At 44.7% G+C, this 17,379-nt stretch overlaps 1 protein-coding gene across 5 annotated transcripts in view; it reads left to right on the top strand.

Moving 5' to 3' along the window:
* Positions 1-17,379, top strand: part of LOC118506027 (muscarinic acetylcholine receptor DM1) — a 92,385-nt gene that overhangs the window by 49,209 nt on the left and 25,797 nt on the right. For all 5 annotated transcript variants that reach the window (XM_036042641.1, XM_036042642.1, XM_036042640.1 and 2 more), the window contains exon 3: positions 8,687-9,726. In XM_036042641.1, coding sequence (XP_035898534.1) covers positions 8,864-9,726 — 863 coding nt within the window. In that variant the 5' untranslated portion in view covers positions 8,687-8,863. The remainder of the gene's footprint in view (positions 1-8,686; positions 9,727-17,379) is intronic.

Genomic DNA, 17,379 nt, shown 5'->3' with positions numbered 1-17,379 from the left:
GCCAACAGTTTGCCCGAATTCGCCCGGAACGCAGTTTAAGTTTTGTGAAAATGTGGATGTGCCCGCCTAAACGGTTTCCAGTGTCCGCCAATTGATGGAAGCTGACAGCTTCGAAGCCAAGACGCTTGCAGTGAAGTGGAATGATTGTGATGACGCTGAGCCTGTGAAAGTTGAGCGATGTTTTGGATGTTTTGGTAGAAATATTGCTTTTGTGTGGGGAGTGTTCCCTTCCCAAAACTTTCCGTTACGTTTCGTTTCGGGGAAGGTTGCGTTCCGGGGAAGGGGAGGGGAGCGGGGCGAAAGGAACGTCCCGATGCGTAGGCTTCTGGCAATCATTTGTGTGCGGGTCAACTTACAGCAGCAAAAAACTTTATCCTTTGCTCTTGAAACGGGCCCGACTCCCGGGTGTTGCTCGCGCAGTATGCTGCTGAGTAAGGTTCGGCTTCCTTTTACTTCGCCCGAGGGCTAGAAAATACTTCTCGCTAGCACAAACTTGGTAGACCGAGCAGCGAGTAAATAGGCATTTATTGGTTGTGGAGGGAAAATTTGTACAAGCCAGTGTGTGTGTGTGTGAGTGAAGATCAAATTGGGATAAGATACCGTTTGTTACCGTATTGTGTGATGCGAAGATTTATCACTCCAAATCAAATTTGGTTGCATCGGGAGGTGTACGTTGTCATGAAAAAAAAAATCAAATCATAAGGCTATCCGGCTATGAGACAGGCACGATACGCATCAAGTCAAATTGTTGTCCAACTCGTGCTTGGACAATGTTCGGACGAGTGGAATTGTTATTGAGCCAGGAGATACAGCACGAACATCGGAGCTGATCACAGCAGCAGCAGTATACGTTTTCGGGGTGCGGTTCCGTGCACAGTTGGTCGTAGATTTAATAAGAAAACTTTCATCGCCATAATTAATGATACACCACACCCCGGCATGCGCTTACGTGGTTCATCGATGTGAGTTTGTCTTCGAGAGGGAAAGTTAAACAGGCGTTCAGGAAGAAAAAACTGAGGATTCTCTTATTTCCTTCTGGTTTGGTTTAGATTTTTACTGCAAATATAAATGAAAGCAACAGTAATATTGATTAATTAACTGAAGCCGGTAGAACATGAAAATATAAGTTGGTCGATCTCGTTTTTTAAAATAATAAAACGTTCATCCCCGAAATCTAGTGCCTCACAGTATTTGTTGTACTGTGGTAAGGTATGGTTGTCTAGGAAGTGAAGTATATTATATAAATCAACGAAAGCTTTACATCGCCAATCATAATTTATACTGAATGCCTTGTGAAACTATCATTTTGTGATTGGTCTTGCCTTACTTCAAAGTTACTTTGACTCTTTATTTACCTATTTCTTGTTTTAACCTGTGGGCGGTACGGAGGCCGAGGCGACAACAACACCAGTCTTGGACCTGGAATCAAATCCCACCCAGACCGTCTCTCCGTGCGTAAGCGTATATAAAGCTATGGGTAAAATAAACTACATCAATTCAAAGGCAAGATGTGGTAGGTCAGACCAATGAGATTGATCTATGGTTTAGTTGGAGCTATAGCATTCTAAATTTTCCAGAATTTCCACCAAACATAATTGTCTTTCAACCTTCAATATCAGAAACACTGGTAGAAACACCGAAACCCCAAAAGAACATCATCGCAAAAGCACTACAATTGTGAGCGCTTTAGACTTTAGCTAAGCAGCTCGCTGGATCGCTGGAAGTCGAATTTATGCAACCGAGACAATGATCCGGCACAGCTTGACATGACGGCCAGGTGTCAGTTCCGTGTTTGCTGGCTGCCCCACATTGCATCACGCCTTTCGTGAGGCGCATCCTTTGGCTTGTTTTTGTTCGTATTTATTGTTCAGCCATTAATTGTGCAATAGTGCCGCTCAGGCAGGGTGCCTCTGTTTGTGCAGACTTTTCACATTATTTCTTGCAGTGCTGCAGCTCGCTGCATAGTTCTGTTTTTCTTTTTCCCTCGAACGTACAGCACGAGAAGGCTACGGTTGTTTTCTATTTTCCCACGGGTGCGAGCGGTGGGAAAATTAATATATTCATTCCGTTGTTCCGGATAGATTTTTCCAGGAATTGTCTTTCTGTTCCACAAACACAAACACACACACACACACATACACGTACAAATAGGATAAAACCCAGTTGAAAGCACTCGTAGTGATTTTTTGTTTGTTATCCCTATCTGCATTCTGCAAGTCTACATGCTTCCCGTTTTTTGACCTTCAGCTAACAGGGCTCGTTCATCACAATCTGTTCTTCACCATGAGACACAAAAGCGAAGGAGACCGTGGTTCCTTGAAGCATCAGACTGCGGCTGATGTTTTTTTGCTTTTGCATCCACATTCTACATCCGCCCGTCGGATAGGGTGCTGTGCCAGTGATGAATACTATCAGGTTGTCGTGCAGCATCAAATCATATTTCACTTGTCTACGGTGATGGACGAAAGAAAACAAAAAAAAAAAGAAGCAAGGAAGTGCAGGAAACCTGCCACAGCAAGAAACATGTTCCGTGGGTCCGAGAGCAACGGCGATGGAAGCAACAAAAAAAACATTAACTACTCCCCAGGCACAAACTTCAACAGCTGTCTGGCTTTTCTTCGCCAAACAGTTTTTCTTGCGAGCTCGAAAACTCATTTTTGGAACGCCTTCGGGTCGGAAGCAATAGTTGGTGTGTGTGTGTGTGCTTTTTTAAGTTTTATTTCGCAAGCCTTTAGTTGCAGCGCGTCAACATTTGAATGAGATAAACACAGGGCAGACCTCCCTAGAGACGTGAAAAATGAGCAATCAGAACACGGGTTGAAATATGAATCAAATGAACCGACAACAAACGACCAGCAAGGTTGCTCGGAGCATAGCAGCAGGGTTCGGTGTATTCGGAGTCCCAGCGGTGCCACAAGGGCGTCAGCGTTGTGGTAGTACGGACAAGACAGCAATGGATGGTATCCAGCATGCTCCGAAGGCATGGCCTGCTAGCGTCCAGGGTTTCTCATGCTCATGCTGTTTGACAAGACTGTGCATATATATTCCTGATATCTTTAGAATACATCATAAGGAACTTGATGCTCTCTCTCTTGATGTACTCTTATCAACATCTCAACTTGGAAGGAATTCATAGCCATTAGTGTTACAGTACGACGGCGGCAGCTGTTGAATGTGTAGAAGTCTAATCATATTTGCTTGACATACCCTGGCGCACCCTGCGTTTCGCGACGCTTTAGGGATGGAGCATTGGCAGCAGCTCGCTTTTCTTATCACGCCCACCGTACACTGTGACTGGTTTCAGCCGTGTGGACACAGCCACAGGGAAACTGATGATCATAATTTTCTCGCTTCCCTAACGGCGGAAATGAATGAACTGAAAACGAACACCTTTCCCCTCCATCCGGTGCGCAGGCAAACGGTTAAGGGAGGACAGTACCCGCGGGACGGGTCCATGCTCATGACGGCAGGAACAGAAACCTAAGCTCCGCGTCATGTTCGTGCCTTGACACTGGCACTGGCGTTGGAGGTGGTCCCAGTTCATGCCCATGTCTAAAATGGTGGTGGTGATTCTGCACGGCGTGCCGTGTGCCCCAGTCAACTTGACACGTTTTCTTTGCTGTCCGCATGACACCACCAGCTGCTCGGCACCGATAACGTTCCGTCCTTCGGGCGGATACTGAGAAGGAAGTTAAGGCGTCAAACTATCTTGAGCAGAAGGTGCAGTGCCAGCGCGTTGGAAGTGATGGTTCCCAGCGCTACACGGTGCCACAGCTCCAGTGGCTGAGAAGGATTATTTCAAATGGGAAAACGTGCTTAAAATCAATTCCGGATTATGCTTCGTTTTCGCTGATTGGAACTTTTAATTTCCAGTGCGATGTGTTCGCGGTGATCAAGCTTATTGTGTTTTGCGCTGCACCGGCGCTGATGATGAGGCTTATTATGCACACACACACACACACACACACACACACACACCAAAAAAACGGGTTGGTGTAAAGTAATTCCCAGGGCAAATCGATTGCTGCTACTTACACGGAAAAGGATTAAATAACACATGTCACTCGCAAAACTCTCGCACCGAGCTACTGTGAACTCTTAAAATGAAATTTATGGCACAAAGTCCACCGTAATGCGAAAAAATGAACTCGCTAAGCCAGCAGATTAAATTAAACTTGAAGAGCACTTTTAAATAAATGTTTTAAGTTAAATATTATATGTTTTGGCCAGTTTAAGAAGTATCGCATTTCGGGTAGTTTAGAAATCATCTAGCTTTAGGTACGTTCGACCAATATTTCATACAAGCATCCAGATCTTCGCTTTATCGTACCTACAGTACCCAAGACAATATATATCTCAAGTCAATTGCAAACTTCCATTTATCGGGCTAGTTTTACAGTCATAAATATTGTTCCATTTCCAATGCACTTGATGGGAGAAGGGAAAGAGAGAGAGAGCGTGAGCGTTAAGAATGGTACATTTTCCAACAAAATTTGTTGAACCAGTTGTCGCATGCAGCAAACCGGTAATGGCGAATGGTGCAAAAATTATAAACGTAATTTCCGGCCGTTACAACGCTTGGCCGGGGGAGGGGGTCATACAGGCAAGCAAATTGGCGAGGCAAACCGTTTTGCAGAACAAACAACGCACTGGTACTTGCACTCATGCACAGGTAGTGGTGTTTGTTAGTAGTTGTTGGGAGAGCAAATAAAAATTCAATTATCGTCCCCCGTTCACACACGGCGTGCCGCTGCAGGGAAACTGTGTGTTTCGTGTGTGCGTGTGTGTGTGTTGTTTGCCCCTGTTTTGCACATAAATTCGAAATTCATGCGAGTTCGTTTGCATTCGATATTATCCGTGGCAGTGTTTCTGGGCACGAGCAGGCAGTTAGCAAATATGTTTGCGCATGTTGAGCTTGTTGATTTTAGATCTCACTCACACATGCAAACAGTATGAACCACTCGGCAGCAAATGGAATGTATGCACGCTGTATTTTTTGAATGCATTACACGATATTAACACACTTATCTAAACAAGAGTTTCTTGCTTTGGTTGGGCATTTTTTTAGCAGTTTTCCATGCTTTTCTCCCAATGTCTTTGCTGATGAGATGCTTTAGCTTGTTCCTGAAATTGCTAACCTCACAACTAAAATGAAGAAGGTCTTAGAGTGTCGTGTAATTAAGTGTGATCGGAACAGAATATTGGACCAATTACAATATATGAAAGACTCATTAGGGGAGTATAAGTAGTCCTCACGATGAAGTCCAGCGGCTGAGCCGATAGCGGTTCCCAATGCAGACCACTTTTCCGCACACAGGACTGATTATCCTGCTAATGGTAAAATCAAGTCACTGGGTTTCTAGAAATGGCAGACTAGGACAAGTGGGCCAATAAGGCTATTTGCACAACTTATCCAACTAAATTTTAACTAATTGGACTAAAGTTCCTACGTCACAGAAGAATAACGGCACGGTGATTATTCCTTAACAAAACTTAAACTGGAACAATCAGCGCTCCGTCTCTTCTAAATTCTATAAACATCTAAGCTCCTAGTAAATCGTTAAAGGTAGGCAACTGCTAAGACCAGCCTTCGGAAATGGAACATGTTGAACTGGAGATCCAATTATGAAAATCGATGAACACGTGTAGCGCTCAAGGATCCGAAGCTGATTTCCATTTGTCGACTAATCTATTTAAAAATAGTCCAAGACGGCTCTTTTAACGATTCTTGAACGGTTCTTGTTGATGATGATGATGATGACTTTATTTTAATCGTCCAATTATTGCTTTCATGTGTCCCGATTCAGGTGTTATAACAAAAATGTTCTGCAAAGACATTGGTATTTCTGGAAAAAGATTTTTAAAAGGTATGTCCGGACCTTTTCACTGACTTCCACAAATTGTAATACCCCTTAGCTTTGTGCCGTTTTAACATGATGATCGTTGACTTTATCAATCAACTAAAATTTTTTTTTTGATAAGCAGCAACAAAAAATCACCCCCCCCCCATATAATTGGTCCGATAAAAGGGTTAGGTTGGGAGCAATCAGTTGTCACCCAGCGAAATGGCGATCGCAACAGTTTGCTCACAATATTTCACTCTGCATCGCTTCATCGTCTTGTAGGGCTTTTGGCAGCCGATCAGAGCGCTTTAGCTCCGAATAGGCCGTCAAGTCAGTCCCATCCCTTTCGCCTTCGGGTGGTTTGTGGTTCGTTTCAGTTACGCACGTCTCGTCACATCGTTTCTTGCATGTAAACGACGCCCCACCGGATCAGACGCATGTGGAAGCGCTGGTATGCCTGCCAACCGCATTCGGTGCGTGTGCTCGTGAAGTAAGTGCTCATTTCCTCTGATTAGACATCCGATAAATTTTTGGCCGAGAGTTCGGGTGTGGCAGCGGAAGATGTTGTTTGAAGTTCCCAAGGAGACAGGGTGGTGGTAAATTTCACTTACCATAGGCATTTGTTTTCGTTAGTGGCAAAGTGTCGTATAAGGATTAGACAGGATGAAACATTTCTGGGAATTGGAGTGGAGGTTTCTGTTCAAGTCTGACCGTAAGAAGCAGCTGAGAGTAAGGCTTGACAATTCTAGCGTAAGGACACTATTTGAGAGCGAGACTTGGTTTCTTGGTTGGTTTCTTGGTTCTTGGTTGAAACTTTACAATTCTAGCAACAAGCTTAAAGCATAAATTTCATTGGAAGAGATTTAGTTTAGACTACTGTATAAAACGTAGTGAAAATTAGAATTCTTAAAACAGGCGAAACGATAGCCATGTCAAATAATATTTAAATATGTTGGAATACTCTCACCGAGGCACTCTGGCAATACTGAGGGATATTGGGGTTATTCTGAGTAATGTTTTTCCAGATTTTTTACTCTATTACACTTTACCAAGAAATCAACTCTCATGGAATTTTAAAGATGTCCAAGTTCCTGTGAGTTGCTTTTGCTTGCTCTTCTACTCGCACTTAAGTCCGTGGATGTGTATCGTTTTACAGATACACTCTTCATAGCAAACCGTTCTGTAAAGTAAAAAAATCATCATGCATTTGGCAACGACAGGGAGCTACGAGCGACCAGGGAAAGAGTGTCAGAGATCCTAAATTTCATTTCCGTTCGATCGAATTCCGCTCACGTTCCACGTGGCTGCTTTCCGACTTGATATTGCCTGCGCTTTGCGATGGTTGGCTTCCAGTGTGCTTTCCTTCTTATACACTCTCTCTCTCTCTTTCTACTGGGCGTTTACCGTTCCGGGTTTCTCCGTTTTCTACACCCTTGCGGACTGTCCCCCGTCCAGTGGATGGGTTTAAGGATGCGCGAAATATTCGGTCCAGCCTTTTCTACCCCGCAACCGTTGCCTCGCCGGGAACGTTACGAGATTGTAATCTCGTGTTTCGCACACGCGCCACGGTACAGTTTCATCGAAACATTCCTGCACAATCAAGCTATCCCGGTCGGTAACCGGACGTACGCTTGATTCGTTTTACCTTTTTCTCCTGGCTCCATGTCTCCATTTCCGGGCCGCTAAGGGGCGAGAATGAACCGTGTGCAGAGTAGTCAAGTCGTGCTGTCGAGGGACATGAGCGAATGTTTTTTTTTCTCCCGATTGTGTCGTGATGTAGACTTTTTCGATTATGGTCTCTCTGAAACAGACCAGTTGCAGTTGAAGCAACTGGAACAGTTCGACTCGCAATGTTGGTCAGTTCGAATTGGTTAATGAAATTTAGGACGACAGAACACAATCAAGAGATAGTTCTGGGGGGGGAAATTGATTTTCTGATTCGGACCTAACGGCACGAGCCAATATGATGAAGCGATAACAAACTAAAGAGATGCTGGCGTTGAAGGATAATAAAGCTTCAAGAGTCCTGAGCTTTTTTACAGCTAACGATCAGCTTCGTATCACTAAGAATTGCAATTCTCTTCAGTGAAGTAATAATTGATGCAAAAATCTGAATGCTTAATATGCTCGCTAAAATATTCATTATCCATCCTGCGACATTCGAAGCCGATGACGGATGGGAACTTTGAGGCATTTCAATACCCACCGAAAATCAAGAATCAAAACCAAACGGACGCTTTCATCCGGATGGAACGTCGAATGCATCGATCCACTCTCCGATCTGTCCTAAAATCATTTGTTTTCTCTGCTTGTTTACCGTTCGCTTCGCGTCCGTTATTCTATTGCTAATGGATCGGAATGTGAAGTGACGTTTGCCGGGGCCACAACCCAGAAACAAGTGCACATTACCATATAAAAGTGCTTTGAAAGCTCTAGCGACACAGCGTCCTCCCAGCAAGCAGTGACTTTTGAGAAAAGACGGAGAAGAATCACCCTCTCGTATCGGTACACACGGGGGACGGAACTGTCACGGCTGACAGCATTTTGTTTTATCACGAATACCGAACCGTTTGCAGCCCCACTCACTGCTGCGTCCTTTCGTTCGGGCTCCCCATTTTGACGAGGGCTGCTGGATGGCGGCGTAGAAATGACATTGCCAGGGCACGGGCAGCCGGCACATGAATTAGTTTGCGTCATGAGTTTGCTAAAATAAAGTTGTTCAACAGCGTGAAGGTGGGAACATCTTTGAAGATGAAAAAAAAAGTTGTTCTTGCACAGCCCCCATCACGCAACACAGCTGGCCATGATTTTAAACTTTTGTTGTTTGGTTGTCTTTTCCGCAGGCCAACGGTATCGCAGCGGGCGCCTTCGAACGATTCCAAGGGAACGGGTGTCACTGGCCGTTCCACGGGCACCATAGAACTCCTGACGGTGGGACAGAAACGCGGGAGCAGCAGCAGCAGCAGAGGTAAGATAGTAAAAATAGCTCGCACAGAGGTACGCTCATCAACGACAGCAGGATGGGTGGCTTTCCGTTCGAGCGAACGACGGTTGACAGCTTTCTGTCACGCTACACGACGGAGACATCGATACCGACCGCAACGACGACGGTCATGGCCGTGGAGGAGCTGTTGTTCTTCAACGTTACACCGTCGGCCGACTCGCTGCCTACCGCCAACGGTACGCTGGACGTCCTGGTGGAGGAGTCGGAGCCGACCTACTCGCTAGCGCAGATCATCATCCTCGGCATCATCGCGACCGTGCTGAGCATCCTCACCGTGGCCGGCAACGTCATGGTGATGATCTCGTTCAAAATCGACAAACAGCTGCAAACGATCAGCAACTACTTTCTGTTTTCGCTCGCGATTGCCGATTTCGCGATCGGGCTCATCTCGATGCCACTGTTTTCGGTAACCACGCTGCTAGGCTACTGGCCGCTCGGACCGCACATCTGCGACACCTGGCTGGCACTGGACTATCTCGCATCGAACGCGTCCGTGCTGAACCTGCTGATCATTAGCTTCGATCGGTACTTTAGCGTAACGCGCCCCCTGACGTACCGAGCGAAACGTACCACTACCCGGGCGGCCATCATGATTGGGGCGGCCTGGGGCATTAGCTTGCTGCTGTGGCCACCCTGGATCTACAGCTGGCCGTACATCGAGGGCAAACGGACGGTACCGGAGAAGGAGTGCTACATACAGTTCATCGAGACCAATCACTACATTACCTTCGGTACGGCGATTGCCGCGTTCTACGTGCCCGTCACCGTGATGTGCTTCCTCTACTACAGGATATGGCGTGAGACGAAGAAGCGGCAGAAGGAGCTGAAAAATCTGACCGGTGATCGGAAAAAGGATTCTTCCAAGCGGTCCAACTCAAGGTAAGTGAAATGAGTATCAAGATTGATCGGTTTCAGAAAATGCTGTGTCTCCAGACTAGTGGCAGTGATAAACTGTTGAGCAGCTGCATCATTGATATTGGAACGACAACCTTCAAAACACTGCAAGGTTTAACTGATAAACTTAAAACACAGGATGATTATTGTACACACTTCTCTTCATCGACGATTGAGTCTATCTAAGGTGTCTTCAAGCTAATCTCCGAGGGGCCTCCAAGCCTATAGTATGTTGTTTATATACATATACTTGCTTCAAACTATACGGTGGGTAGCAGCACCGAGTATCAAATCTCATTAAGACTACATCCCTGTGCCCTAGATTGACTATCTAACTGCAGGTATATTCAACTCGAGGAAAGCCAGAAATAGCTGGCCGAGACCTTTCGAGGTTGCAGCGCTAAAGAAGAGAAGCGATCCTTTTTACAGTCATAGTGTCACAGTTTCAGATTGAAAAAGTGGTTAAACAATATGGCCATCGAACACATCCAAGTGTCAGATTAAGCGTTTCAGGATCGAAACGATGAAGTCTATATGATACATGCTGTAGCATGAAGTTGATGAGGCATCAAGTTGATGCTGCTAGTGATGGTCTATTGGGGAGAGATATGTACTATCTTCCTAGTTGTTGCATCCTGATTAAAACATAGCCTAACCATGCGCTCTATGCTGTCTGGGAGTTGACAGCATCCGATGTGTAGCGGATATCACGGTCTCACGGTAGCGACGATCGTGGATGAGCTTTAAGAGCGTGGAAGTTTCGCAAGTAAGGATGTTGCGGATCCTTACACACTCTCTGCTCATCACGGTTCCGGGATAGACGTGGCTCGCGCGCGGCCTCATATTTTACTTCTGTTTTAGCGTTCACTTCTAATTGTTTTAATTTTTTATTATTGCGTTTTACGTCAATAAAAATAAGTATCAGTGTACAAACACAAAACTAGTTGTGAGAAGCAACTCCTTTCGGTTGCTCCGGAAGCTACCGCTGCTCACAAACTAGTTGTGAGAAGCAACTCCGGAAGCTTGATGATGAGCAGTAACCTGAACGAATTAAGACAGACCATCCGTGGAATTTTATTCCTGATTTTTATCTCAGTTCTGGGCAGCTACTGAACTATTTCTTTCGCCTTGTAGCATTATCACTAAAGTTTTAAACAACTTGCAAGATTGAACTTGAAGATGAACTCGGAGATAAGTGTACAATTAATTTTATAAATTGGATTCAAACTGTAACACTATTCAAACATTATCGGTGTTGCTTTGAAGCTGTGAACACCCTTCCGAACGCTTTCCGAACCGACACACAAGGATGACAACTGTCCTATCCGACTGTTAAGAACTATCAGCCTTACCGTACCTGCCAACAGGCCCAACAAGAATCGTTCCATTTGTTCAACTTTAACACTAAAGCAAAACTACCACCAAAAGAAAGCTAGCTTCACTTGTTTGCCGCTCACAATCATGCTCGTCCATTGCGTACCGGTGCAGGCGCACAGAGGACACACACACACACACACTTCCGAGTGACATTGCAGCGAATTTATTTACGCTATGAATAATGGAACCACTTTGTACGGAATGGATGGCCCGGCCAAAGGACCGGACCGGAGCTTACATTACCATATTCCCAGCTCGCCGTGATCCGTTATGCTGATTGTGACCGACAAAATTGGTTGTTTGGAGTGTAAAGTTGCTCTCCTAGATGTTGAACATAGAATCGATGGTAGGACTTTACTCCGAGTTGCCCTTTTTCGGGCCATTTCTTGTGACTTTACAGTTTTTTGCGGCTGTGGGCAAAGTTCGACACTGCATGGCCGCTTATTTTTCAAACAAATACCACAGCCCACTGTTGTTTGACTGTTGTTTGTGTGTGTGGACCCGGGGTTTTGGGGTGCAAATTGGTGACTTCACTCGACTAACTTATTGAACGGGCGGTATGTGCCTGTGCCTTCTGTGCGCGGTATGCGGAATGGGAAAGAGGACACAACTCCCTCGAGCAGGTTATCGCACAGTTTCTTGGTTTGGAAGTTCTCTCTGCCACTGTGCCGGAATACATGGGTGGGGTTTTGGAAACAGTAGCCTCTACAGATGCTTGTTACTTGTTTATTGCATCGATTTCCATCGGCAAACAATAAAACTCTATTTCTACAGGCGTGACAGAAAGCTGGCGTGATGATGTTGACCAAAAGTTGTATGTGGTTTGAGATGCACTTGCCTTCTAGAGAAGATGTTCTCGGTTTACTGGGTTGCCACCGTCGAGGCATGTTGAACTTTGAATGTTGTCAACCAATCGACATCTTTAGTTTGAAGCAGGCAATTGGGAGGTACTCTTGCAAATGGCAAGGATGCCGTTGAGGTAGAGATGGAGCAATTTTAGTTTTAGTAACTTGATGATGGTGATGTTGGAAGGTTTTTGTCGGTATAGGCTTTTCAATAATGGATATTTGTCACGTACGTAGTCACTTAGACGACAATTTCTCCAAAAACGGTTACAGAATGCAATGCCACTTAACTTTAACCAGAATGACCTTGGCTCGGAATCCATGTGTTAATGATGACCGTATATTGATTTATCGCGTGAGCGCCAAACAGATGCTGCACTATCGATGTTTCGGAAGGTATGGCAAGAAGCTAGATTGAGGCCAATGTAGCCGAGGCAAGAAGCATGTTTGAGATATTTTGCACGCGACCTAATAAAACCGCCACGGAGGTATAGCATGGATCGATCGACTGATTTATGATACGTCAACAGTGAAAGCTGCCTCATTGATTTATCAATGCTGGTATGTGTTGTAGGTTTGGTTGATTCGGTTAGGTTAGTGGAAAAGTCAAATCACAAATCTTTTATAATTATCTCTTCGATAAGCTAATTACTTCATGACAGTTACAGTCATATTTCGACTATTGAACATATCCATATGGGTTTATAAGTATGTATCTAAAAGAGTTCCACTTGTAAGACAGTTTAACCTCACAAAGATTCGCTTTGTTAATTGTTAGTGCATCGTGACAAGCCAGTGCATCGATGCATCAGTAAAATTCGATGTATCACCGATATCGCACGCACACGTTGAACAGTTTAATTGAATTCTTCTAATTAAGTACAAATGAACATCGTATCGCCTTCGGTTCGCCTACATCCGCCTTCCGTAGGATGTTGCCGATGAGCATCACTGTTGCAGCCATGCATTTAAGTTCCCACACCCGGGCTGTACTACTGAACTAATGAGTCTTGATTTTGCTGCGGGAGGAAGTATTGCATTATTCCACCAATCATGATTCAACGTTCAGCACATCCTCGCCAACGCTTGGGCTGGGAATTGTCAGGTATCTCTATTGTGTCTGGAGAGAGAGAGAGAGAAGGAGAGAAGGAGAGAAAAGGACAGAGTTGTGACACGCAGTCCTGGATACAAACGATGCATATCGAATTGTATCTTTGCGCTGCACACAGTACCGCGTTTGGTGACATTCGCTGACCGCAGCTAAGCCGAGCCTCTCTATCGCATCGAATGAGGCCCGTTCGAACAGTGGTTGTATATTTATTTACCATTCTCACCGTTCCGCTTAAATTGCAATTTGGAGGTACATCAAATGTTATTTCATATTATGTTTCGATACATTCAAACAGGGTCAGTTAATTGGTTTTTGGGTGCAAAAACACCCTTCCATTACTTACCTGCAGGTAACAGAGGTTTGTAGGTTAGTTATGAGGCTTTCGCAAGCAATTGTAGGCCGGACATGATGTGCAATCTCTCGTACCATGTACGATTACACCGGGTTTTCCCACCCACCCGATTGGTGAGTAGTGAGGGTTGTCAATTTGTTAATGGCGTTATGGTGGATGCGGTAAAAATTGATTATGCATTGATTCATAAGTGTAGTGAATTTGCAGAATAATTATATCAGAAGCAAAAATTGCAATCGAAAATTGTTGAATAGCCCTTGTGGTTTTCGCAACGTGAACGTTTTATTACTTAGTTCTAAGTGTAGCATACTTGCTAAGTATCTTAACAATATTTTATTAACAGAGACATTTCTTAGCCTCACAGAAACAAACAATGCTCCATACCCTAATTTCAGACAGACAATTCATTAAACCATTAACCTACATTTTATCAAATCAAATTATAAATGCAGATTTAGCTTTTCTTGACCTAACGCACGATAAAACATGAACATTCAAACACTGACCAGCACACCCGGCTAGCGAGTGACGCAATGCAACATGATACGAACAAAACAGAAGCAAACACCCGGCGCACAGGTATCAGGCGCAGCAACGGTAAATCGGCAATTAAACTGGAGCAAACCACCTAACCAGTATCAAACCAAAATTGCGCAACGTAAGGCGACACATTGTTTGCCCCAAGAACCTTAAGTTCTTGTCTCCATGCGGAACGTTAATGTAAACAAATTTTTAGACCATGCTGTTCAACCAACAAACAAAACAAGACTTATTCGAACTAACAAACAATAACTCAAGTCCATCCATCCAAACGAAATTCGACACTTCGTAAAGAAACTTTACGACAAAAGCTTTATGCTCTTGTCGCCAACCAGAAAAAAAAACTATTAGGCAATATAACTATACAAATAGGAAAAGTTATTTTAAATTTAACATAAACTAACCATAAACTAAGACATTTTTGGTATAAATAAAGCTGTCTTCCCCAGCCAACGAAGGAGTTGGTTCCTGAGCTTGCAACTAAGAACCTGGTGTCCAAATCTGTTCAAGAGCTTTGAGAGTCCCCCTACCCAAGGTAAGGCCTCGAAGTCCCCAACGAGCTAGTAAGGGATGTTCCCTCTGAACATCTGAAGTCGCCTAGCCGACTTAACCGGTGCGCTCCGCGATGCATATTACATGGCGACCGTCGCGTTAAAACCCCGATCGATCCTGCATATTACATAAGTTTGATTGAGGAAACTTGTGCCTTTAGCAAATTAAATTTATTTACTTCGTCTTAGGGCCGCCAGTGTTGGCTGCAGGACCTCTCGATTCCGCTCACATATCCCAGCCTTTTTGGAGGCTTCCAGTCGTCAGGTGTTATCGTCATGACTTGACATGAGCCCCCCAGAGGCAGGCGAGTCTACTTCGCCTCAGCCATAAAGCTCGTAAAGCGGGTCAATGAAACAATGAAGCCATCACTCCGTCTCAGTTTGGACAGGGCTTTATAGGCTGGGTCGCCTGATGCCATTTTCATGACATGACCAGTGAGATCATCGTACATCACGTAGAGCTGGTCATTGTAGCGGCTCCTCCACTGTCCTTCCACACATCCAAAAATCCTTCTGAGCATCTTCGTCTTGAACGCGGCTAAGAGGCTTTCATTTTCAACCCATATAGGGGCAAAAATCCTTCTGAGAATCTTCTTCTTGATTATGGCTAGGAGATATTCATCAGTTTTGCACAGAGTATATGTCTCATAGATGATATTTTGCGATGAAAAGCTTCCTTAAGCAAAACCACTCAAGGGAGAGGAGTCTTCACCCTTGAGTCAGTGCGGACTTTTGTCCCTCGATAGGTGACAACTTCAACATTGGACAACTTTAACATAACATAACTGAGATTCAGTGCGGTTTGCTCAATGTTTTTATAAGTTTCTAAATTATGTTGATGATGACTTTCACCTCATATTTCGATACCGTATTGAGAGGACCATTGAGGGAGCCTTATTAACATGTTGTCTATCAGCGGATACCAGGATCTGGATTGATCCCGTACTTTTCACCATCGAGTCTTGGTTGGTCCTCGCTAGTGTCAGATTGAAACGAATTCAGGCAAGAATATCTCCTTGGTTAAGATCTCTTAGTTAAATAGGCATTTAAAGATATTATTCAAACCACATCTGCCCAGTTTTTGGTATGGGTGTTTAAAAAAAAGTGCTCATAGCTTAAAAAGCCGGATTGTGCCATAGAAAAACGGTTTTATTAAAGTTTATATTCAAACAAAACCTTGAATAAAAACTTTGCCGTTTAAGAAAAACAGAAAGTATTGCACTCAGCACCAGGAATGTTAGCTGGTGGTTCGCTGCATTCGCTTGCCTTACCGTTTTTCCGGCCACATCCAGAGCGCTGGTCGCCTCGAAAACGGGGTTACCGGTGTTGGGTTTCCTATTAATTTTTTTTCCTTTCCCCTGAAATGTCGAGCAAAAGAATCTGAGCCGGCGGTGATTGGCATCCTCGCAGCATTTCCGGGAAATGTTCACCTGCCCCAGATGAATAAAATATTTTTTCCCAGACCGTTCTCGGGTGCCATAGGTGCACTGGGCAACTGGAAAACTGCAGTTTGCACTTGCGAAACAAAGAGAGGCGAGCTGTCCGATCGGTCCGATTCAGGCTACGGGGAACCGGGAGACTCTTGGGACGCTCCATAAATACGAGGTTTTCGGGGTATGAGTTGTGCATTTGGTTTGCATATTTTATAGTGCTTTTGTAATGCAATACTTGCAGCAGCAGCTTCTCATCTGGGAATCTGGTTGGACGGTGTTAGAAATATCAATCAGCAGTGTAATCAGAACGGTAACATTTACATTTAATATTGAAATTTTGCCCAATGTTGAAGTTCAAATGTTTTTAGGCTACGGAATCAAGTGCATGCGGGCAGCCTTACACGTGTGTCTCAAGTGTAATTCCAAACTCCCATGCTTAATCCGGTTTTAGCTGCTTTTCATCACCTTTTCTTGCACGTAATCCGTCGATTGATCCGAATACCTTAATTCCCCCTTAGTTTGAGTTTGCATTTGCGTGTGCTTTGTGCGCCACTTTTCTCACAAATTGCCCGCCATCAGGCTTATTGTTCGTTTCTGCTAAGCTTTAGCAGCGACTTGCTCTTCTTCTCTCTCCCTCTCTCTCTCCCTCGCTCTTGCTTTCGGACCATTATCGTCTTTAAAAGATGAAGAGAGAAAAAAATGTTCCACACATAATGGGTTTCACAGAATTGTACCTTCCTGTAGCCGCCGCGGTGGCATGTGACGAAGGTTTCGGGTCGGCAGGAAAGACATTCTGGGGCAAGGAAGCCCGTAGCTCGAGGACAGAAAGTAAGAAACGAAACGATACAACTTCGATGTAAAAAGAATTATATTGAGGTTACACGTGAAGAATGGCCCGGAGGGATCGTGATAACGGCAACCGTGCATCGTTTCGCTGCTCTCCCATATGGGGCGGCGGTGGGAAATGGTTGGGAAAGCTTTAAGACGGCAGAGAGATGCTCATGTCCAACCGATACCGAGCCGCACGGTGAACTTCAGGTACCGGGTCGAGGTCGCCCAGCAGTGCGACTTGTTCATTCTTTGGCTTGCTTTGTATTCGACCCTGTACTACTGCACTACACACACACACACACACTAACCAACTGTCGCTACTTGCTTGACTTACTAACGTTCCGGCAGGTTTGTTGCATGAAGTTAAAATGGTCAGAGAGAGAAACAGAGAATGGAGCATGGAAGCGCACACGGGGAATCGTCGACGTCATGCGGTATCACCGGTGTGGCCGGAAGCTGCACTCCGATTGTTTGCAAGTGTTTGTGCACGTGTCGCTGTGTGTATGCATGTTTGTACTGTTTATGGGGATATTATACAAGGTATTGCAGGGACTCTGAATATTTCATTGCAAGGTAACGTTTTATAGCACGTTCTTCT

The sequence above is a fragment of the Anopheles stephensi genome, chromosome 2 (genome assembly GCF_013141755.1).
Source record: "Anopheles stephensi strain Indian chromosome 2, UCI_ANSTEP_V1.0, whole genome shotgun sequence".
NCBI classification, from domain to species: domain Eukaryota; kingdom Metazoa; phylum Arthropoda; class Insecta; order Diptera; family Culicidae; genus Anopheles; species Anopheles stephensi.
This window is presented reverse-complemented; position numbering and strand designations above follow the sequence as displayed.